This window comes from Gadus macrocephalus, chromosome 6 (genome assembly GCF_031168955.1).
Source record: "Gadus macrocephalus chromosome 6, ASM3116895v1".
Classification (NCBI taxonomy): Eukaryota; Metazoa; Chordata; class Actinopteri; order Gadiformes; family Gadidae; genus Gadus; species Gadus macrocephalus.
The window spans coordinates 23,746,150-23,770,337 of record NC_082387.1 but is presented as its reverse complement, the minus strand read 5'-3'; the positions used below and the strand labels follow the sequence as shown (position 1 = coordinate 23,770,337).

Below are 24,188 nucleotides of genomic sequence, written 5' to 3'. Positions count from 1 at the left end.
GGCGTCCTGGAGGGCCCGGCGGCGGCGGCGTCCTGGAGGGCCCGGCGGCGGCGGCGTCCTGGAGGGCCCGGCGGCGGCGGCGGCGGCGTCCTGGAGGGCCCGGCGGCGGCGGCGGCGGCGTCCTGGAGGGCCCGGCGGTGTCCTGGAGGGCCCGGCGGCGGCGGCGGCCTGGAGGGTCCGGCGGCGGCGGCGTCCTGGAGGGCCCGGCGGCGGCGGCGGCTCCTCATCCAGTTAAGCTAAACTCTTCTCCAGTGCATCATGAACGGGGAGGAATGTCCGGGGTGCAAATAGAACGTGTGTCACGTTTCAGAAGAAATGAGGCGACGTTGCGGAGGTCCAGGCGGTTGGCCCGGTGGAGGTCCTGGAGGAGACGGTCCCGGCGGTGGAGGACGGCTGGGGGGATCCGGCGGTGGAGGTCCGAAGGCGGCTCGTGATTAGACCAACCAGCTCCTCATCCATGGAAGGTAAGCTCTTTCTCCAGGTCAATCTGATCAACGAGAAAATCAAAGAGCGCAGCCATGAACTGGTGGTATCGCCATTTGGGGACTAAACTCTAATGTTTAACTCAAGTAACTGCAGTGTTTCCCCCAACACTGTATGGTTAAGGCCGTCTTAACAGTAGGGCCCCGCCTTGACTACCAATGTAGAAAAATTATATATAAAAAATAATTATGCAATAACAAAGTGCAAAACTCGTAGGGAACGAAAACATACTTTCCTCAAGTACAAAAAATATAGATAAATAATTTGTCGGTAATACTGTATACTGTTCAAAACAATAGTCGTGCCATAAAGCATTTTGAATGCAATTGAAAAGGCGGTTGTATGTATTATTGCGAACTGAAACCCTCACCGAAGACCCCCCCCCCCCCCCCACCTTGACTAAGACATTGTCTGGGGGAAACACTGAACTCACTTAGTAGTAAGTACACTAGGGTAGCTGGGTCATCTCCAAATGGTAACTGAGTGTTTGCTCCAGCAGGATTGAAGGAGTCACTGGGGATGAAGATCACTGCTCAGGGGCTGACGACCCCCCCCCCCCCCCCCCACTCATCTTTCCGGAGAAGGTACATCAATCTACAGATGATGTGATTAAAGTTCTGCAGTTCAGATCCGCTGATAAATGGTCCCATACCGTATCCACAGCGTCCTCATGGTGCAGGCGGTCAAACCTCCACCTCTTTGAAGAGACCAAGCAGCTTGATGACTGACTGGTTCTTTATACTCAAGACCTCGTCCCGGAGCAGAGGACGGACCTAAGGCCCACAGCGCAGCCGATTAGAGACTCCATGTGGAACCGGTAAGATACTGGATTGACCGTCTTGAAGACATTTTAATTTATTCAACAAGGTTAGTTTTGTTTGGCGGGTATGTTGCTTTGATACTAGGGGCTTCTTCTGTAACAAACTTTTTAGAGAATAAGATCTGACTTCAGCCAATCAGCGGGATGTCCTTGAACAAGAGCCAATGGCTGAAGGTGCGCAAACGCATTCTTTTGACTCGCTCCTCTACTATTGCTGTAATCAAGCTGGATGGCTATTTTGCTCCTTCTACTGACAAAATCAAGTCTGCCACCTGGTGGCTGATGAGGGCGTAGCAACTCGGGGTACATTGGAAACATGATAAGAAGAGCCTGTTTTTGATGGTTGGATCGTACACCTAAATGTTTTTAAATCAAAATATCGCCGAACCCCATGTTGGACAATGCTTGTTTTCATCCTTTCTATGTTTAGCTTTGATTTATCCTTACCTTTTCTTGTGACCCATTCCCCTTAGGTTCAATTAAGTTGACCTCTCCTTCAGGCGACTTAAAGGGAGACCAGATGTGCGGCAGCTGGGTGTCATGGTGCAGAGACCCAACGCTGGTAAATATTTACTTCCTCCTTGAACAGACCTAACGCGTCAAACTGCAATTATATAATCCCTCCTGATCTTTATAAAGGTCTGAAGACAAGTCTTTTCTGTGAACATCTCCACTGACTAGTGTGCTCTTAATTAAATTAAAGTTAATTAAATGCAGTAACTCCAATGCACCTGGAGGCTCGTATTGAATTTTTTTTAAACCTGGTTCTCCAGCACTAGGACTGTTGCGGTAAATAAATGCTTGTTTTTTCGTTAATTTAAGTCTATGAAATCAAATGCTGATTGAGACCAGATGGGGCTGTTCCTGCATTTATAGACATTTGATTGCCCTTGACACTGACTTTTTGCATCAATTTACTTCACAGTACTGAACTACACCAGTGTGTCCTACTCCCATAAACCCTGAGGATCCCTGGATGGCTACACCAGCACATTAATCCACACCCAACATCAACACACAGTGCACACTCTATAGAGCTCGTAAGTCCGCCCCTTGCGGCGGGACCTCGTGAGATCGTAAGATATGACTGGGTTTCAATGGAGAGAAAGTAATTATTTTCTCCATTTTATGTTGCACCACATTTTGGGGGAAGAATGTTTGAATCAATCTTTGTCATTTATTTCTGTACTCCATATCTGTAATCCCAGCTGTTGTATTTTAACACGGTAGCTGGGAACCCTCTTTATAGGGAGCGACTAGAGGGACGAGGCTGGAAGCAAACCTGAGCCTGGATCTTAACCTTCTTTCTAAACCTAATGCCGCAATTTAACCTCAAATAAAGTGAGGCCTAAAGTAACTTGACTCTCTTACCTAAACTTGCTTGCCTAAACTCGCTTGTCTAAACTCGCTTGCATAAAACCTAAACTCGCTTGCATAAAACCTGAACTTGCTTGGCTAAACTCGCGTCGCTTGCCTAATACCTGAACTTGCTTGCCTAAACTCGCTTGCCTAATACCTGAACTCGCTTGCCTAAACTCGCTTGCCTAATACCTGAACTCGCTTGCCTAAACTCGCTTGCCTAAACTCGCTTGCCTAAACTCGCTTGCCTAATACCTGAACTCGCTTGCATAAAACCTGAACTCGCTTGCATAAAACCTGAACTCGCTTGCATAAAACCTAAACTCGCTTGCATAAAACCTAATCTTGCTTAGCTTGACTCGCTTGCCTGTACTCGCTTGGCTAAACTCGCTTGCCTAATACCTGAAGTCGCTTGCCTGAAGTCGCATGCCTAATACCTGAAGTCGCTTGCCTAAAACCTAAACTTGCTTGTCCAAACACGTTACACAAAGTTAACCATCCATAATCTTTAACCCAAACCAGACTTGTCCCTGGGTCGCTCCACTTTAATTTAGAAGTTTCTTCTTTTACCTCATCTGCGTTTTGAGTTTCATTCTTTGAGGGCTTGAAGTGCTTTGGAGGATATTTGAACCTTTGTTTGCCGCATCAATAAACATGCTTTATCTTTACCCATTTTGTTTTGGATTGCATTTCTAAGTGTAATCCGGCCAAATGTTCAGTGTCCTTACATGTAATGTCTATGGTCTGACGAGAATCTGACCTCTTCATGAAGCAGAATGTGTGTGAATGTTGTCCCGTGAGCTCCAGGCTCTCTGTGGGCCTGTCGACGTCTCTTTAGCAAAAGGTTGGAGAGTGAAATTCATTTTTGTGCCATTTTCATGTGTTCCTGAGTATTTCAGACCTGTGGTGTTTCACATGAGACCTTAATGGGAACTTTTCTTTTTCTGCCTGCGTACGTAATGCCTACATTAGTAGGGTGATCACTGTTGATCCCAATATTGATCATTAACCACCTCATTCTTTGGGATTACAAATCATGTAATTTATGAGCATATTTGCAAATGCCTCCAAATATCAGATTGTGTAAAAACGAATGAAATGTAACCTGCTTGATTTAAAGAAAATAAAACATCCAAATATTATAAACCTGTTTTGTGTTGCTCTCTTACCATGTGGAAATGAGCAGATGGATATGTTTAGCTCTGATTTGCTGCCTCCTTTTGGTGTGGTGCTGGGATTTGTTTAATATACTATTATCATTTCCAGGATAAGTTAATAACCTAGTATAGCCTACCCGGAAAAGAAGGGATATGATGGCCAGGGCAGGCTGTTTCGGTGTAAGTGAAATCCGCGAGCTGCTGATCATGTGAGAGAAGGTTATGTAGTCACATTAAAAAATACCTTGAAAGATGGTAGGCCTACGATCTACGAGAGACGCAGAGGAACTTTCCTTATGAGGCTTTTGTCGGGATAAAAAACAAGTGCTCAGCAAAATGAACAATAAGTTGAAGTTTTTGCACTTGTAAATAGTTAATTTCGTTTGTAGCCTTTACTCAGACGTGAGCTCATTCTTGCATGCGGGTGTCCGGCTTGGCAGTGTAAAAAGGCCTATACATCATCCTGCCCAACAATATGGGCAGGATCTAGACCAAGCGCTCCTAATCGGGTCAGCAATAGCCGGGTTTCAATGCCCAGAATCTGATTTTGAATGCTACTGAATTAATGGAATGTTGCATTTTTTGTTTTGCATCATAGATTCTAAATTGCGCGCCAATCAATGAAACCTTATGCGGAATCAGATAGTCGGCTCTTTGCTGCACATTAAGATAAATGTAGTTGTCACAGAAGCTATCTTTGTAATTATTTCAGGGGGGAAAATGCCTTGAAAAAATGTAGTAGTGCGTTCAGGATAAGGACTAATGTAGCATATGTCAGCCTAGGCCTAATCAATTGTGTTTTAATATCTTTAGCATTCATATTATTGCAGTCTAATCTTTTCGTAGGCTATTCTGTTGATGGCCTTGATGGGGAGATATTTTAACGCTTTTTAACCCCATTTTCCTGCATCATTCCTGCGTCGCCCCCTCCAACGGAGCCCATTTCAGCACCGTGTCAGTAGACGGTTACAATCCTACGAACGTCGTGAGTGCAGTGAACGCGCGTTCGAAGCGCTCCAAAGAAATTTACGATGGCTTGCATAGCCTTGCAAGATCCATCGTGAGAATGATCGTACGAGCATCGTTATCGGGAAACGGAGCCCTGATGCATCAGCTCCTCCTCCAACGCCAGCCCCACCGGCCCCTACTGCTCTCCTCGCTCTCCTTCACCGCCTCCTCCACGGCCAAGCCCAGAGTCAGGTGTGAGGCCGCCCACCCTGGAGGAGCCGTGGTGGGCGCGCTCAGGGAGGTCCACATCACCTGTATGCACCTTCCCTCCAGACACCCTGCTCCACATTCAGTTCACCCGCCGTTAGTTGTCTCTGCTTCTGTTTAGTTCACCTGCCCTTACTACTTTCTAACCCCCCCCCCCCCCATCCCGCGTGTTTCTCAAGTCGCTCCCAGGGATGTGAGGGTGGAGGTGCGCCCCCTGGTGGTGCTTGAGGGGGGCAGCGTGCTGCTGGAGTGTGCGTGTAAAGGCCGACCCCCCTGTCACCACCTACCGCTGGTCCTACGTACTGCACGGCCGCACCGTGGCCCTCGACGCGCACCCGCACGCCGCACGCATCTACAACGCAACCAGAGGCATGCTGGTCCGCTGCTCGGCTCACAACCTGATTGGCCGAGGGGATTCCCAGCCCGCGCCGTTGGACATCCAATGTAATACTTTGGTCAAAAAACGAGTCCTTTTCTATCCTTCTTCATCCTTCTTCCATTTGACAACAAGAGCCCTCTTCATTCGGGCCTTTCCAGTTTGACAAAATAAGTGATGTTTTGATATTTTGATGTTTAGTATAGAGAGCTGATAATGATATTGTTTTATGTAGGTTTATTGTTTGCTGATTATAAGGCTATTATATGGATTATTAACCCCAAGTGGGTGCTACATATTGGTGGTGGTTAGTGAGGTCCCCCCTTCACTTTAGGCGTCTTTGAGTGTTATTAATTATTATTATTATTCATGTTTAACCTCTGTTTTCCTTTTATTCCTAGTCTGTTTTACATAGTTTTGAATGATGACTATATGCTCTGTAAGGTGACCTTGGGTGTCTTGAAAGGCGCCTCTAAATTAAATGTATTATTATTATTATGTATTATTATTGGTCACAAGTCTAAAATAACAGCATTAAACAGATGCCGATGATTGACAACACACATTTGAATAGTTCCGCCGTTGACCGCTGGTTGATAACGATTATTCACTATCTTGTCGTTCTTTTTCTCTTTCTTTACCAGACAAACCACTCATCCTGCGCCCGCACTCGTCCTGTCGGCTCGCGGAGTTTGAGGTCACATGTGTCTTTATCGTGAACTCGAACCCGCGGGCTGCGGTGAGGTGGAGTGTGAACGGGAGTGTGCCCTCTGGTGGGTACAACGTGTCGGTGGAGGGGGACTCGAGTGAAGTGAGGTCATGGCTGCGCTGGCGGATGGACGGACGGCAAAGGGTCATGTGTGGCGGAGAACCAGCTGGGAGATGACTCGCTGACCCTCATGCAGCCCGGAGGAGGTTCATATTCATAATAATATAATAAGACTTATCATAATAATAATCCTTTTGTTAATCTTGTGTTTGTTGTTTGTGTGTACTGGATGTGCAGGTGAGTGTGTGTTTGTACATATATTTGTATATGTCTGTGTATTTTCTTTATATGTGGGTGTATATGTATCTGTGGGTTGGTATGTGTGTGTGTGTGTGTGTGTGTGTGTGTGTGCGTGTGTGTGTGTGTCTGTGTGTGTGTGTTTGGGTCTCCTGTACCAACTGTGTTTGTGTGTGTGTGTGTGTGTGTGTGTGTGTGTGTGTGTGTATGTGTGTGTGTGTGTGTTTGTTCGTGCAGGTGAGTGTATCTGATTGAATGTGTAAATGTCTGTGTGTAATTTGTGTGTGTGTGTGTGTGTGTGTGTGTGTGTGTGTGTGTGTGTGTGTGTGTGTGTGTGTGTGTGTGTGTGTCGATTTGTGTGTGTGTGTGTGTGTGTGTGTGTGTTTGTTCGTGCAGGTGAGTGTTTGTATATGAATGTGTAAATGTCTGTGTGTATTTTGTGTGTGTGTGTGTGTGTGTGTCAGTGAGTGTGTATGTGTGTGTGTGTGTGTGTGTGTGTGTGTGTGTGTGTGTGTGTGTTTCTGTGTCTGTGTGGGTGTATGTGGGTACCTATGTCTGTGTCAGAATATGTGTGTGTGTGTGTGTGTGTGTGTGTGTGTGTGTGTGTGTGTGTGTGTGTGTGTGTGTGTGTGTGTGTGTGTGTGTGTGTGTGTGTGTGTGATCCTGTCTGCTGTGTTTATTCAGTGAGCTCCCCCTGGTGGCTTGTGGCGGTAGCAGCGGTCTGTGTCCCTGCGTGCACCTCATCTCTGCTGCTGCTGCTGTACTGCTGCCGACGACGCAAGAGAGTACGGTACGATGCCTCCATGAACCCCGCCCGCCCACCGGCTCCGTCCTACCCCACATAGGATGGGCTTCATTGACCTATACGGCACTCTTGGTCCAAATTCGTGGGGGAACCCAAAGCAGAATAACTCTTCAGTAGTACAGAACATCCCTTTTGTTTGGTGGTTTTGAAATCATGAAGAGTCATGTTTCAGGAATAAAACCAAACCTTACAAGGCTCAATGGGCAAAGTTATGCTCCTGTATACATAACAGAGTACAATCAAGTTTTCAAATGTGTCACAGTCTAAGTCCTAATTCCGTCTGTGGGTCCCTTTGTTTGTTTGTGTGCACGTGTGTGCATGTGTGCGTGTGGTTGTGTTTTGTGGGTTCAGGCGTGTGTTGAACAGACACCGCGGTGCATATCTCAGGGACAGGGCAGTCAAGACTCCGCTCTATATCAACTGCACGGAGGTGACACATGTCTATTCCAACGGCAGCTATCAACTGATTTACCAGAACGCCACGCCCCTCTTTGTACGCACCAATCAGGTAACAGGCCTCGCCCTCTTATTCTGTGGTGTAAACTGTAGTACAGTACAGAGTATTGGTACAGTACTCTGTACTGTACTACAGAGCCGTGCTATAGAACAGTATTACAACTTTGCCACTACAGAACAGTACTATATGAAGGTATTGCTACAGTACTGCTACAGAACAGTATAAGAGAACAGTGATACTACTAACACCATTTTGGATCCGTTCATTTTTTTTTCAGACTCGGCCGATAGGAAGAAGAGGAGGAGAGAGGTGCATGCGAGCAAGAAGAGGGAGAGGAAGAAGAGATAGAGCGACACGAAGGGAGACGAGCAGCCAGGAGGAAACGGAGACGTCCATCTACGTTGAGATCCTCTGACACTTCACGCATCCATATGTTTATAATTTGATTAAAGGACAACATGTAACATAATGAGAAATTAAAACAATTCTGTCTGTTTAATTTTGTATTCAAAGACGACGCCACCTCTTGATATGAGTAATCATCAGGCCTTCATGGTAGCATCCTACCCTTTGTGGTATCATAAAAACTCACTTTATCTTAACATTTAAACTGATGATGATTTGTTATTTCCCTAGAGACCATTTGTTGTGAGGGTCGTCTGTCCCTCACATGAACTAGCCATGTGGTCTTTGTGAGGTGTTTTTCTATATTTCTTTTTAAATCATTATTGAGGTTACATAAAATAAAACCCTTAAAAGTCCCGTATTTCCCAAGTGAAAATTGTATGTGATAATAACAGCAATAATATGTTATGATTAACATTATACGTCTACGTGGTTGAGAATGCTTAAATCCAATTGGCTGAAAATGCGCAGATCTCCGGATGTGACGTCTTAAAACGCGTCGAGTATCCGGTGCGCAACTCCGTATTGTATTATTTTCTTTTTGATATTGAATAGGTTATTCTAGCGTTCATCATGTTTATATAGTCTATGCGTCACTTAAAACGTAGACTATGAACATAGAGCGATAATCTGACGTGATATGGCCAGCAATAATGATGTTATTCATATCCTAAAGTAGAAGAAAGTTCTCTGTTGTGTGCTCGCAGGCTATCCCATTAGCCAAGTATTGTCCTACTTGTTATATCAGTGTAGGTGAGTTATACACTGCTGCCGGGAGTTGTATTAATCTAACTGAAACTATTTTTTGCTGAACATTTACATCTACGTCCTCTTAATATATTACGCCCAGAAGTACTTTTTTTCTACCAAAGATCTGGACTCGTTGGCAACATGCCGGAGATCAAAATGAAACACGTCGTCTCCTGCAGTAGCGAAGACACTGTAAGTTATCTTAAGACGCCGTTAACTTTAAGATACACACGAAGCTACGTTTACTCAAAGTTACCCTAAGACTGGGAGGCCAGCAACAGAAATCATTGTTTACTGAGGTCCTTGTCAGCAGTATGTTGTGTTGGCTGTGCTGGCTGTTTTCATGAGTGTAGTAATACAATAATGTGATTCTTAAATTAGGATTAACCTCTGGTATCAAATGCGATTCATTATATTTTATAAAACACGATAAATCTTCATGTTTAATAACAGACACACAAGGCGGACAACCTTCTGAGCTCCGACACGTATCGGAAGTGGAAAGCTGCGCGTCCCGGAGAGAAGCAGACCTCCGTCATTCTACAGGTAAATAATAATATGCATAATTTACTGTTATTAAACTCATGTTACATGTGACTGGCAGGAAATGTTACCCATCAGCTTCCTTTAATTGCTTTTTTCCATTGGTTGGGTAATAGTATTTTACGACTGAATGTGAATGTGTTTTTACATTGTGAATACCTACTCTCCTCCCAGCTTGAGAAGGAGGATCAGATTCACAGCATCGACATCGGAAACGAGGGATCTGCTTTCATAGAAGTCCTGGTGGGGAACTCCTCTTCAACCAGGGACCAGGACTACGAGGTACTGCTGTCAATGTACCATAATAGGACCCATATGGAACTGGCAATTCCATACCTGAAAATGGCTATAAGTCATTATGGCCTATGATCTCAGAAAAGGCTTTAAGTATGCTTCTCCTACCATATACAACAAATAATACTTGAAAAGTGGAGGAATTTATGTTCAATGGCCACTTTCTTTTAAACTTGTAAGGACTTAGAACTCGACAGCTCTAGGTAGTGTCAGTCACTCAACAATGTAAATGTTGACATGAACAATCTCATAGTCGATTGCTTAAATCTGAGGTTTCCGTATGCATGCGTGCGTTTGAATGGAAACTCATGCTATAAGTTAGCGTTATGCTACAGACTGAAATGCTAACTCTGAGGTGTGCCTTTCTTTCAGGTTTTGCTTGTCACCTCCTCCTTCATGTCCCCTACAGAGAGCAGGAACAACACCAACACCGGCCGGGTCCGCTTCTTTGGGCCCAGCCAGCTGCAGAAGACCCCTGCTCAGGAGAAGTGGGACCGGGTCAAAATCGTGTGCAGCCAGCCCTACAGTAAGGTAGGACCCAATGAAACAAACCTGGCTTTAATACCAGACCTTACACCTAAACTGACTTCCAGACTGTGTATCTAACCTTACTACAGACTATTTTCCAATCTTTACTACAGAAATTTGACTCTAAATTAATTCCAGGACTATAAACTAGTGCTGTCAAGCGATTAAAATATTGAATCGCGATTAATCACATTTTTTTTCTATGCTAAATATCCCTTGAGTTCTTTGTCCCATTAATTTTTCTCATTTTAATGCTCTTACCAATATGGAGAAGTGCATCGGCTTGCCTTGTGCAAATGTTTTTTTATTGATAACAACATTGGCATATACTGATCAAAACAGGACGATGCAAGAAAAAGCCTATAGTGCAATTAAACAATGAACATGCAAACGTACTGCCTTGAAATGCAAACATACTGCAGTCAGGCTACTGCTTCTTTGTTTTGAGCCAAAGAAAAAAAAAAAGTAATTGCCTTAATCGTGCGATAAAAAAATTAACGCCGTTAAAATTGGTTTGCTTTTACGCCGCAAATAACGCATTTAACTGACAGCACTACTACAAACCTAACTCTACTAAAGGACCTTATGCCAAACTTACTACAGCTTCTAAAACCTTACTTCTTTACAGCACTATACACCTAACTTTGCTACCAGACTTCAAACATGATGTTAATAAAATACTATTAACCTAACTTTAATACCAGTTTATAAACCTTACTTTATTACAGGGCTATACAACTAACTTTACCCCCAGACTTTAAAGCCACATTTTTACTATTGGATCAAAACCTAACCTTAGCACCAGACTATACTCCTCACAACAGGGCCGTCAACCTAACTACAGGACTATAAACCTACACATGTGTGTTGTTTTTTTTGCAGAATATTGCATATGGCGTTGCCTTTGTCAAGTTCCACTCCCCGCCAGACAAGAATGACCCTCCGACCACCCCCCCCCCGGTATGAAGCCCGCCTTGTTCTCAGTCTGCACATTCCTGGAGATCCTTCGTCTGTGTTCGACATCCTTCCCTCTGTCTCCCTGTGTCTCTAGAAGCTGACTAAGTTGGGTCAGTTCCGTCTGAAAGATGAGTCTCCCCCCGCTAGCACCAGCCTGCAGCCCGGCAGTCTCTTCTTCAACCGGGAGAACACTAAGCCTAGCCCCGCCCCTAAAGGTAAACCCTACCTTAAAGACAAGCCACGCCCCTTAACGGTAAACCAGATCACAAAGGAAAACCTTAGTCACCAGCCTAAAGCTAAACCTGCACTGCCACTGTGGAACCAGCCTCCTCTAGGATAAACCCCGCCCCTGGAGGTAAACCTAGCCATGCCCCTAAAGATAAACCAGGGTGTACCCCCTCAATTAATTTCAATTAACTTTATGATAAAAAAAAAACAACAACTATGAACAGTACCTTTATTGTTAATAGTTCTTCATTGATGCCGCCGCCTCTCTGTCCTAGTTTCTCCTCAGAATGATAAGTTGAGCTATGCGGCTGCAGCGTTGCAGACTGGAGGAGGATCACAGCCATCAAAGTCCCCTCAGGTAAAGTCTGTTGTAGAGTCGCATCCCCCTTAAGTGAGTCTGCTATAGGGTTACATCCCCCCCGGAGGTACAGTCTGCTAAAGGGTCACATCTCCATTAAGGTGCAGTCTGTTATAGGATCACATCCCTCTTCAGGTACAGTCTGTTATAGGGTCACATCCCTCTTCAGGTACAGTTTGTTATAGGTTCACATCCCCCTCAGGTACAGTTGTTGTAGGTTCACATCCCCCTCAGGTACAGTTGTTGTAGGTTCACATCCCCCTCAGGTACAGTTGTTGTAGGTTCACATCCCCCTCAGGTACAGTTGTTTTAGGTTCACATCCCCCTCAGGTACATTTGTTGTAGGTTCACATCCCCCTCAGGTACAGTTGTTATAGGATCACATCCCCCTCAGGTACAGTTGTTGTAGGTTCACATCCCCCTCAGGTTCAGTTGTTGTAGGTTCACATCCCCCTCAGGTACAGTTGTTGTAGGTTCACATCCCCCTCAGGTACAGTTGTTGTAGGTTCACATCCCCCTCAGGTTCAGTTGTTGTAGGTTCACATCCCCCTCAGGTACAGTTGTCCTTGGTGCTCACAGTGCTCTCCTTTCAGCAGGCTGTGAAGAAGAAGTTTGAGTTCAGCAAAGAGCGACAGGATGCCCCGGCCGCCTCACCCTCCACGAAAGCCACGCCCCCGGGGTCTCCAGAGAGGAAGCCCCCCACCCCTAAAGCCACCGCCAAGAACCCCACCCCTAAAGCCACGCCCAAGACCACCACGCCAACCCCTAAAGCCAAGGCCAGCCCAGCCGCCCCAAGCAGCAGCAGTAAAGGTACACGCACACACACACACACACACACACACACACACACACACACACACACACACACACACACACACACACACACACACACACACACACACACACACACACACACACACCGGACGTACCCGCGTACACACGCACTCCTCTTCTTCAATCGGTCAATCTCCTCTCTCTTCTTCTACAACTCTCTCCCTCCAGCCTCCACTCAGAAGGTGGACTCCCGTCGTCGGGAGGGCGGGTCCCGGCCGTCGGGGTCTGACCCCGTTCCTCTGAACCGGGTCCTGGAGGGCGTGGTGTTCGTCCTCAGCGGCTTCCAGAACCCCTTCAGAGCCGAGCTGAGGGACAAAGCCCTGGCCCTGGGGGCCAAGTACCGGCCCGACTGGGCCTCAGACACCACCCATCTCATGTAGGCTTACGCTCGGGTCGATCTTGCACCTACCTCGTGAAGCTAACACCCGTGTAGGCTTACGCTCACGGGGGCAAAAGGCCTCCTCGCGTAGGCTCGGACATACTTTCCGGGATAGCTGCGGGCTTTTACCTATCGTGCCGAAGTGCACACGCATCCATTAACGATGCAATTGAAGGTTCTTATCGGTCTGGTGTTTCGCAAATGTCTGTCTGTCTGTCTGTCTGTCTGTCTGTCTGTCTGTCTGTCTGTCTGTCTGTCTGTCTGTCTGTCTGTCTGTCTGTCTGTGTCTCTCTCTGTCTGTCTGTCTGTGTGTCTCTCTCTCTGTCTGTCTGTGTCTCTCTCTCTCTGTCTGTCTGTGTCTCTCTCTCTCTGTCTGTCTGTCTCTCTCTCTCTCTGTCTGTCTGTGTCTCTCTCTCTGTCTCTCTGTCTGTCTGTGTCTCTCTGTCTGTCTGTGTCTCTCTCTCTCTCTCTCTCTGTCTGTGTCTCGCTCTCTCTCTGGCGAGGTTTACGGGTAAAGTTTAATGGTGAGGTTGAAGGTGAGGTTAACAGGTGAGGTCTGTCTGTCTCTCTCTCTCTCTCACCATACTCCATCTGTCTTTCCAGCTGTGCCTTTGCCAACACGCCCAAGTACAGCCAGGTAAAGTCAGCGGGCGGTCTGATCGTGAGGAAGGAGTGGGTGCTCGACTGCCACAAGAGGAAGTGCAGCATCTCCTATAAGAGGTAGGAACACCTGGAGCCCTTTACACAACCACACCCAGACAGACAGACAGGCAGACAGACCGACAGGCACACTGTTACATCCTAACCCCAAAAGGGTCTCTCAGAGAACTCCAGAGCACGCCAGAATTCACCAATCAGAGTCTGCTGACTGTGTGGTTGATTGGCTCCCACAAACGCACTCAGATTGTCTTTGGCTCCCAAAATGAAAGCGTTCAACTTCAGGAAACCCCTGCTCTATGCCCTCTCTCTGCCAGGTATTTCAGTAACGTGCACTTGCTGCACTATTTGGTAGTGGCGCCAGTACTTGGAACAAAAGCCACTTCCACCTCCTGGGTGTTGACTAGCTGTGCCACGTCGGCACTTCTCCCGGCGGTGCAGTCGTCATGTTTATCCGGCCGTCGCGTGCCTCCTTTCAGCACCTGTTCTCTGAAGCGGGGGGGTGGTCTATGGTGTGCTCGGCCGTAGGAGGGGGACGCTGCTAGTTTGGAGAGAAGTCCCACAGACTGTTGCGAGGGGGCCATTGCAATCCCGTCCTCAGTATGCCAAACAGGGATTGTCTCCTCTGCTTGTGGCCAAGATCTCAATCGATACTCCGAGAAAGCTAAGCTACAACCGTAAAACTGTTTTGGGTACAACAGTTGGTTGCGGCTCCTCTTCCTCCCCGTCCTCTCTTCCCCCTCTCATCCTCCTCCTCCTCCTCTTACTCCTACTTCCCGTTCTCCCAGAGCATGTATTATACAGTGATTAGGGGGGGCAGCTTTGATGATACTCGGTGTTTAAAAGGTGCATCTGCTATGGGTAATTAAAACCAACACTTACTTTGATGACAAGTACTCAAACACACTCACAAACAGACGCACACACACACACACACACACACAGACACACACACACAGACACACACACACACACACTAGGTCATTTAGCATTGATATGCAGAGTGCTGGCGCGGTTCGTATTCATTTGTTTGTTTGCCGGCTTTCTAAGCCAAGCACCTCAGAAATGTCCTCTGCATTGTGGAGAACATAATCATAACTCCATCTATGCTCTCTCCTCTGGAAGCCATATTCCTCTCGGGCCCTGTTTGCGGCCTGTATCTACTGTCCTCCCCTCGTCTCCTCTCCTAATGTCCTTCTCTCTTCACCTTCTGTCCTCTGAGCTGAATACAGCCTCCATCAACTCTCCTACCTAATATCTTCTCCAGGAGTTCTCCTGTCCTTCTATCCTCTCCTAGTGTCCTTATTAGGGATCGACCGATATATCGGTCGGCCGATATTATCGGCCGATATTCGCGGTTTTTACGTGTATCGGTATCGGCCGATACGCGGCAGATTTTATATTGAAGTTCAATAAATGTTCCTTTTTTTAAATTGAGACTTGTAACATTTGTTATCAGTGTAATTTTTATGATTGAGGGAGCAAAAGCAGTATTGGCTCTAAATATCGGCTCAAGAAAATCGGTATCGGCGTATCGGCTAAGGCTGATGAAAAAATATCGGTATCGTATCGGCCCTAAAAAAATCTGTATCGGTCGATCCCTAGTCCTTATCTCCTTCTGTCCACCTCAGCTCTGGTCACTCCTCGTCTCCTCTACCACTGTCCTCTCCTAGTGTCCTTATCTCCTTCTGTCCACCTCAGCTCTGGTCACTCCTCGTCTCCTCTACCACTGTCCTCTCCTAGCGTCCATGTCTCTCCCCGTCTCCTCCTCTCTCCTCTCTCCCTCCTTTCATTGTAATCCAAACGACCTGCAGTTGTTTAATATCAACGTGATGTTCTTGGATATAGTCAAGCCGTCGCTGCTTGTGTTCAGGTATCTGATGGACGGTGCGGAGGACAGCTCGGGGAGTGAGATGGAGCTGGGGAAGGACAGCGAGGACGAGCAGGAGACCCGGCGGGTAACCTTTGGGTCACAGGGTTCTTATTGTGACGTCTTCACTCGCCCTGCAACGTGAATCAAAATGCGGTCCAGCTGTTTGTCTCTCACCCCCCCGACCCCTGATTAACTTCATGCCGGCGTTTTAGTAGTGACCGTCATCCCGTGTTGAATGAATGCTGCTAACGTAAACTATGTCATGTTAAAATGTTGGGAGGGAGAGAGAGAGGGATAGAGAGAGGGAGGGAGAGAGAGAGAGAGAGAGACAGACATAACGTCATGCTGAATTATTCCGTCACTGTCAGACCCCCCAGAAGCCAGTGAGACAGGCCACACCCAGGAAGACCATCAAGATCGAGGAAGACGAGTATGGAGCATCCACCGACATAGAGGAAGGTCAGACCCCAAGATTACTTTATCATACGTCAACAGATTACATCATTAACCTACAAGATGACATTCTACTACATTACCTCATTATACAACCAGATTACAACGTTATACTTGCATCATTCTACTATAACATAACATTATTATAATACCATGTTTGACACACACACACACACACACACACACACACACACACACACACACACACACACACACACACACACACACACACACACACACACACACACACACACACACACACACACAGCAGTCCTATCCTTTAGTGTTGAGATTAAAGACGAGTGCTGGATTAGAAGCAGCCACCCTCCCTCTCTGTTGGCTCATGAGCTGTTTGGTTTCCTAGGAGCCCAGGACGGGGATTCTGCCATGGATACAGAGGACGAACTGCAGAGGTAACTACCTGGTCCCGTATCTGCCTGTCTACCTCTACACCTCTCTATCCGTCTCCCCCTCTATCCGTCTCCCCCTCTATCCGTCTCCCCCTCTATCCGTCTCCCCCTCTATCCGTCTCCCTCTCCATCCGTCTCCCTCTCTATCCGTCTCCCCCTCTATCCGTCTCCCTCTCTATCCGTCTCCCCCTCTATCCGTCTCCCCCTCTATCCGTCTCCCCCTCTATCCGTCTCCCTCTCTATCTGTCTCCCTCTCCATCCGTCTGACCAAAGATGGTGGCTGTTCCAATCCAGAAAAGCCATATGTTAGCAAGCATAACCATACTGTGAATAATGGACAAATGGCACTGCTTCATTAGCCCAATAGACGCCTCACTACAGACCCAAACACAGAGAGACCCAAACACCTGCAGTATTTAAGAGCCAAACACTACAGAACTAGACACCCAATGAATAAATCTACTGCAAAACCTTACCCTAGCGAACCAAACAGCCACAGTACCAAACACCTTAGAACCAAACAGCCACAGTACCAAACACCTTAGAACCAAACAGCCACAAAACCAAACACCTGCAGATTGATACACTTCCAGAACCCAACAACTTAGAACCAAGCTAGTCCCCGGTGGAGTTTTTGGCTGTACTTCACCTTGTATTGTTAAATTGTTCAATGCCGTGGAACTGTTGTTAAAAGCTATGACCTACTCAAGGTTGTGCAACACCACACTGGCACAGCTGGCACAGCTAGGCACGACACTACAAATCACTCTGTAACTCCTGTTTTATAAGATGCTAATAATGATGCCTGAAAGAGAGGGTATGCAGCTTCATGCGGACGCAAAAAGATAAGAGCACATACGCAGATCAAGACTGGACTTCTGACCTTTTGTGTGTGGCCACTCGGGGTGATTCAGGTGGGGTTCTGGGCAGGGCGGAGGTAGGGCGGAGGTAGGGTGGATGTAACTGGGGTTGTGTTCTGGGTAGGGTGGAGAGTGACAAGCCAAAGGCAGGAGAGAAGAAGATAAAGACGGAGGACCCTTACGGAGGTTCCACTGACGAGAACACGGACGCAGAGGAGGAACAAGATCAGCCAATCCCGGAGCTCCCTGGTAATTCCCCCTCCTCGAGCCAATCCCTGACCTCGGCTCGTACATTTCGACCCCCATTGGCTAATCACAAAGCAGGGCTGCTCGATTATTGGAGAAATCATAATCACGATTCTTTGGATCAATATTGAAATCACGATTATTCAAACGATTATTTTTGAGTTTGAAAACATGTATTTATTCAGCATGTCTCTCCGATTTTTTTTTTGTAACTGAGAACTTTGAAATTTCGGCCTTAAGTAATACAAAAAAAAGTACACTAAATGGTCAAAAATAAAATGTTCCAATCTAAAATGACATACAGATATCGAAAAACTCGATTATGTTAATTTTGTGATTGTTTGACGCTGAAATCGCGATCAAAATTCGATTAATCGTCCAGCCCTATCACAAAGTGCCTTGTCAATGTTTCCCTTCCTTCCTCTCTTCTCTCCTGTTTCCCCAGATTACCTGACAGGGAAGAGGTTTTTCCTCTTCGGTAAATTCCCAAACAACGAGAGACGGCTTCTGCTGCGTTACATCGCAGCCTTTAACGGGTAAGAAGGGTGTACAAATATATAAGTATCCATACCTTCTGCTGGTACAAATATATAAGTATGCATACCTTCTGCTGGTACAAATACATAAGTATCCATACCTTCTGCTGGTACAAATATATAAGTATCCATACCTTCTGCTGGTACAAATATATAAGTATCCATACCTTCTGCTGGTACAAATATATAAGTATGCATACCTTCTGCTGGTACAAATATATTAGTATGCATACCTTCTGCTGGTACAAATGTATAAGTATGCATGCCTTCTGCTGGTACAAATATATAAGTATGCATACCTTCTGCTAGTTCAAATATTAAAGTATGCATACCCTCTAGTAGTATGAATACTTTCTGGAAGTACAAATATCTTCTGGTGGAACAAATATCTTCTGTTTGAACAGCAGCTTTTAGAGTTGTACTTGAGTTTCAAAAGTGTGTGTGTGTGTGTGTGTGTGTGTGTGTGTGTGTGTGTGTGTGTGTGTGTGTGTGTGTGTGTGTGTGTGTGTGTGTGTGTGTGTGTGTGTGTGTGTGTGTGTGTGTGTGTGTGTGTGTGTGCAGTCAGGTGGAGGACTACATGGATCAGAAGGTTCAGTTCGTTGTGACCAGTGAAGGATGGCAGGACTCCTTTGAAGACGTGAGTCTCTCTACCTCTCCGTCTGTCGACCACTCTCTAACTGTCTCTCTACCTCTCCGTCTGTCGACCACTCTCTAACTGTCTCTCTACCTCTCTGTCTGTCGACCACTCTCTAACTGTCTCTCTACCTCTCCGTCTGTCGACCACTCTCTAACTGTCTCTCTACCTCTCCGTCTGTCGACCACTCTCTAACTGTCTCTCTACCTCTCCGTCTGTCGACCACTCTCTAACTGTCTCTCTACCTCTCCGTCTGTCGACCACTCTCTAACTGTCTCTCTACCTCTCTGTCTGTCGACCACTCTCTAACTGTCTCTCTACCTCTCCGTCTGTCGACCACTCTCTAACTGTCTCTCTACCTCTCCGTCTGTCGACCACTCTCTAACTGTCTCTCTACCTCTCCGTCTGTCGACCACTCTCTAACTGTCTCTCTACCTCTCTGTCTGTCGACCACTCTCTAACTGTCTCTCTACCTCTCTGTCTGTCGACCACTCTCTAACTGTCTCTCTACCTCTCCGTCTGTCGACCACTCTCTAACTGTCTCTCTACCTCTCCGTCTGTCGACCACTCTCTAACTGTCTCTCTACCTCTCCGTCTGTCGACCACTCTCTAACTGTCTCTCTACCTCTCCGTCTGTCGACCACTCTCTAACTGTCTCTCTACCTCTCCGTCTGTCGACCACTCTCTAACTGTCTCTCTACCTCTCCGTCTGTCGACCACTCTCTAACTGTCTCTCTACCACTTCTCATTAACCCCTCTCAATCCACCTAAAAATAAATGGATTGGTAAAATAAACATTTAAAGTTTAAATTAAACAAACGGAAAAAAACGATCTAAACTTGAAAAATAGAAGATATGAGAAAAATATTAAAGTATGAAATTGTACCTCTCTTTGTCTCTGTCCGTTTGTCTCTCATTTTGACTGCCTGTCTGTCATTCAGGCACTGATGGAGAACGGCAACCTGAACATTGTGAAACCTTCCTGGATTTATGCCATCAACGACAGACAGAAGATGCTGCCTTATCAGCCCTACACTGTCGTCCCCTAACACACACACACACACGCACACACACTCACACTCTCTCTGGGACTGTTTTGGTTTTGTGGTTTAAAGTATGTGTTAAAATGTAGAAAAATTTAGTTAAACTTGTTAAATACTGTTTCAGCAAACATTCTGAATTATTTAGTAAATATTTTGGGATGTTGTAGTCACTTGGTATTTCAGTGTGTGTCTCGTCAGCTGAATATCAAGTGCTGTTCTGTGTCTTGTTTCCTCCACCCGTACTTGATAATAAATTGCATTTTCTAATTTTATTGGCCTCGTTCTTTTAATCTGTCTGGCAAGTCGGCTCCTGCTTACAACATTACTGGTAGAAAGCGCTCTCCTCCTCCGTCTCCCTTGAACTCCTTCTGCTCCCGCTCTCCTCCTTGTGTTTCTGGGAGGGGGAGGGTGGGTTCTAAGGAAGGGAATATTGAGTTGGATTATTATCTGAATGCGGCATGACTTTAATTACCTCATAATAGCCTGACTCCCCTTCGTCCCTGTCCCGCCTGATCTCCATTTTAATGACTCGACTTTAAGAATATTAATACAACTATTTTTTTTTGCCCCACTCGCTTTAATTGTGTTTGTGTTATTTTTAACATTAGTTTATCCTATAATTCAGTCATCCAATTTATCAACAATTATTCTCTATAGGTTTGCTTGGTTTAAAGACGACCAACGTACTGCACACCTTATCCCCTCCCCCTTACTCCCTCTCTCCTCTCTCGTTGCTGCGCCGTTCCTCTAGTCCCTCTTAAGGGCTTTTTCATTAAGTGTGCTGTCGTGAATGCCTCTCCTCTCCTCTCTCCCCTTTACTTTCGTCTCCTCTCTCCTCTCCTCCCCGAGTCTCCTCTCCTTTCATCTCCTCTCCTCTCTCCCCTTCTACTCTCCTTTCCTCTTCTACTTTGCTCTCCTCCTCTCCCTCTATTTCTCTTCTCCTCTCTTCCTCTGAGATCCTTGCTTTCTCTTCTCCTCTCCTCTCCTCTCCTCTCCAGCCGCCGTCCGTTTGGCTGCTCCACCCCTCACCCTCCTCCACCACCACGGAGCCGGCCGCCCTCCTCCCGGTCACACGGTGGGAAGGAGGGGGGCTCGTGGTGGGAACGGCCGCCGAACGTTGACCCGGTCGGAGGTAACTCCCCGCGAGCCGCCGCTGATTTGGGACCGGAGTGGCTGACGGACGGTGAGTGAAACCTGCTCCTGATTTGATTTCTGTTTTATTATGACATGTTTGGGTGAAAGGCTACAAACACACTATGACATTCAGCTAAACTCATTATGGCCGTCTTATTACTGGAGCGATTATGTTGAGAATAACGGAGGGGTATCCGAATAGTAAGTTCTTCATAGTTCTAAGAATTAAAAAAATACTTTTACGGAAGCTCCTTTTTAATTTTAAGAAATCCATGCATTGAAATAAATATCAGTTTATTCAGTTATATTCATGATTAGTTCGTTGTTTGTCAATGGAAATACAATGTTGGACTTTAATGGGGTTGTCACCTAATGATTATTCATAATTCAACTCCCCATCCACTGAGTGGTTTCCTCCACGGTGCCATTGTGAGGTGAATCCTCTTATTTGGTATTGCTTTATTGACTAGCTGCTGTAGAGAAATATGTGGAGTGGCCCGTTATGTGTCTCTCTCTCTACCTCTCTCTGCCATCTCACCATTAAGGCGTTCATAAAAAGAGGAGTGATCAACCCATTGAGATATAATAACATAAGTTAGTCTTCTGAGCAACGAGAGGGTTGGAGCCAACATTTGCCGGCCACCTGTCAGGACCCTTACCCCTTCCTGTAAGTCCAACGTGTGTGTGTGTGTGTGTGTGTGTGTGTGTGTGTGCGCGCGCGCGTGTGTGTGCGCGCGCGCGTGTGTGTGCGGGCGCGCGTGTGTGTGCGCGCGCGTGTGTGTGTTTTTGTTTATATCTCTCTCCAGACGATGACGTCGCTGAGCGAGCCCGAGTTCTCCTTCCTCCCCTCCTCCTCTCCTTCCCTCCCCGACGACCCGCTCTCCCCCTCCCCGTCGCCTCCCCCCTCGTCCTCCAACTGCTCCGTCGCCGACCCCTCCTCCCCTCGCTACAACTTCTACGCCGCGCTGCTGGTGTTGCTGATCTTCTGCGTGGTGTTCGGCAACGTGCTGGTGTGCGTGGCGGTGCGTGGCGAGCGCGCCCTCCAGACCACCACCAACTACCTCATCGTGTCCCTGGCCGTCTCGGACCTGCTGCTGGCCACGTTGGTCATGCCCTGGGGGGTCTACCTGGAGGTACGCCGCCGTGCGAGGGCACTCTTTGGAGTGCGTGGGTCTCAAGCTACAGGTGGCGATCGACGGGTGGTTCAGTTTATATCAAAATAAAAGTTTATATTTATGACAGATGTTCGGTGAGTGGAGGCTCAGTATATATGATGAAGTAGTACATATATATATTATACATGTATTACAGGTGCTAGGTGAGTGGGGGTTCAATTTATATAGTATAGTAGTATATATATATGAAATGTATTGTATAGTGTTTTTTGATTGTGTATGAACTAAACGCTTTGTGTAGTTATATCGGTGTCCTGTAATTCTATGTGGGATAAACATCTTTCATTTATCATTCATATATATAACATAGTAGTGTATTATAATATAGAAGTGTATATTTCTATACTACAGGTAGTTGGTGAGTGGGGGTTTAGTCTGCTCCACTGTGACCTCCTGCTGACCCTGGACGTGATGATGTGTACGGCCAGCATCCTCAACCTGTGTGCCATTAGCATCGACAGGTCAGCTCTACAGATCTATCTTATCCATCTATCTTACACCTTTACCCCATCTATATACATCTCTCAATCAGCATCGACTGGTCCCCTCTCTCTCTCTCTCTCTCTCTCTCTCTCTCTCTCTCTGGCGAGGTTTACGGGTAAAGTGTACAGGTGAGGTTTACAGGTGAGGTTAGCAGGTGAGGTTTAAAGGTGAGGTTAACAGGTGAGGGTTACAGGTGAGGGTCACAGGTGAGGTTAACAGGTGAGGGTTACAGGTGAGGGTTACAGGTGAGGGTTACAGGTGAGGATAACAGGTGTGCGTCGACAGGTACACAGCGGTGGCCATGCCCATGCTGTACAGCACGCGGTACAGCTCCAGGAGGAGGGTGGCGCTGATGATCTCCATCGTCTGGTTCCTCTCCTTCGCCATCTCCTGCCCCCTGCTGTTTGGACTCAACCACACAGGTCACACACACACACACACACACACACACACACACACACACACACACACACACACACACACACACACACACACACACACACACACACACACACACACACACACACACACACACACACACACCCTGCTGTTTGGACTCAACCACACAGGTCACACACACACACACACACACACAAACACACACAGGTCACACACACATACACACACACACACACACACACACACACACACACACACACACACACACACACACACACACACACACACACACACACACAATGAACCCACCACAACCTCCCAGTAACATGGCTCTAGCACATTGGAACTGACACACACACACACACACACACACACACACACACACACACACACACACACACACACACACACACACACACACGGCATCAGGCCATCCTGTAGCTAGCATCATACTATCCTGTGGTTAGCGTCTCTCCATCCAGTTGTAACCAACACACACACCATCATGGTATCCTGTGGCTAGTATCATACAAATTATCATATATATATATATATATATATATATAAACAGAAGGAGACGCAATGCTGCTGCTTTCCAGAATGCATTGCTTGGGCGTTTGGAGTGGGAACACATAATCCCAGTATGTCTGGAGAGGCCGTGAGGTCGTTCATCAACCGCAGAGTGGCCACTCCAAGCAGGAAGGCTTCAGGTGGAAGTAATCCAGTTAAGACATCCGCATCACCACCGCGCCACACACTCTTCCTTCTGTAAGACGCATTGGTTTCCAATGAGGTCGTGGTCGATTCTTTCCAACGTAGCAGATAGTTGTATCTGTTCCCCTGCTATTCGACTATTAGAATACATTCGCTGAATTTGTTTGGTGCTTCATCTAGAATATATAACCAGGCTATTTAGCTGGGCTATGAGTCTATAGCTATTAGCATGTACCTTTCACTATAGCCAGGCTATGATTCTGTGGCTCTCTCTATAGCTATTAGTCTGTACCTTTCTCTATAGCTGTTAGTCTGTACCTTTCTCTATAGCTATTAGTCTGTACCTTTCCCTATAGCTGTTAGTCTGTACCTTTCCCTATAGCTGTTAGTCTGTACCTTTCCCTATAGCCAGGCTAAGTCTCTCTCTCTCTCTCTCTCTCTCTCTCTCTCTCTCTCTCTCTCTCTCTCTCTCCAGCCAGTAGAGATGGAAGGAAGTGTAGTTTTGCGGACCCCTCCTTCGTGGTCTACTCCTCCGTGGCGTCCTTCTACGTCCCCTTCATCGTCACGCTGCTCGTCTACGCTCAGATCTGTGTTGTCCTGCGGAGGCGGGGCAGACG

The 24,188-nt window shown here is 46.7% G+C and overlaps 2 protein-coding genes and 1 long non-coding RNA gene across 8 annotated transcripts in view; all 3 read left to right on the top strand.

Moving 5' to 3' along the window:
* The first annotated feature begins 1,115 nt into the window (after window positions 1-1,115).
* LOC132460126 (uncharacterized) lies at window positions 1,116-3,044 on the top strand. 3 transcript variants are annotated; one of them, XR_009526346.1, is made up of 3 exons: window positions 1,116-1,300; window positions 1,777-1,865; window positions 2,229-3,043. It is a non-coding gene; the product is annotated as an uncharacterized LOC132460126 (long non-coding RNA). The 3 variants fall into 3 exon arrangements; XR_009526348.1 differs by lacking the exon at window positions 1,116-1,300 and adding an exon at window positions 1,416-1,477 and having other exon boundaries at window positions 2,229-3,044; XR_009526347.1 differs by lacking the exon at window positions 1,116-1,300 and adding an exon at window positions 1,489-1,606 and having other exon boundaries at window positions 2,229-3,044.
* Window positions 3,045-8,559: 5,515 nt separating this feature from the next.
* xrcc1 (X-ray repair complementing defective repair in Chinese hamster cells 1) lies at window positions 8,560-19,938 on the top strand. Of its 4 annotated transcripts, none has more exons than XM_060055173.1 (18): window positions 8,560-8,836; window positions 8,956-9,025; window positions 9,287-9,379; window positions 9,551-9,658; window positions 10,043-10,201; window positions 11,081-11,158; window positions 11,250-11,370; window positions 11,659-11,741; window positions 12,335-12,551; window positions 12,744-12,951; window positions 13,558-13,674; window positions 15,485-15,569; window positions 15,853-15,943; window positions 16,302-16,350; window positions 17,332-17,456; window positions 17,899-17,989; window positions 18,551-18,626; window positions 19,565-19,938. In XM_060055173.1, exons 2-18 carry the CDS (start codon window positions 8,975-8,977, stop codon window positions 19,670-19,672), a joined length of 1,860 nt encoding a protein of 619 aa, XP_059911156.1. In that variant the 5' UTR covers window positions 8,560-8,836; window positions 8,956-8,974; the 3' UTR covers window positions 19,673-19,938. The 4 variants fall into 4 exon arrangements, with proteins under 4 accessions (XP_059911156.1, XP_059911158.1, XP_059911157.1 ...); XM_060055175.1 differs by having other exon boundaries at window positions 8,561-8,836; window positions 12,338-12,551; XM_060055174.1 differs by having other exon boundaries at window positions 8,561-9,025; window positions 12,338-12,551.
* A 1,671-nt stretch (window positions 19,939-21,609) lies between these two features.
* Window positions 21,610-24,188, top strand: part of drd2l (dopamine receptor D2 like) — a 3,295-nt gene continuing 716 nt past the window's right edge. The window contains exons 1-4 of the mRNA XM_060053510.1: window positions 21,610-21,933; window positions 22,327-22,436; window positions 22,744-22,880; window positions 24,047-24,187. Coding sequence (XP_059909493.1) covers window positions 21,610-21,933; window positions 22,327-22,436; window positions 22,744-22,880; window positions 24,047-24,187 — 712 coding nt within the window. The remainder of the gene's footprint in view (window positions 21,934-22,326; window positions 22,437-22,743; window positions 22,881-24,046; window position 24,188) is intronic.

Coding starts and splice junctions, on each gene's coding strand:
- xrcc1 (XM_060055173.1), top strand. CDS start 8,975: ATGCCGGAGATCAAAATGAAACACGTCGTCTCCTGCAGTAGCGAAGAC. Junction 12,952..13,557: donor TCAGACACCACCCATCTCAT/GTAGGCTTACGC, acceptor CTGTCTTTCCAG/CTGTGCCTTTGCCAACACGC. Junction 16,351..17,331: donor ACAGAGGACGAACTGCAGAG/GTAACTACCTGG, acceptor TGTTCTGGGTAG/GGTGGAGAGTGACAAGCCAA.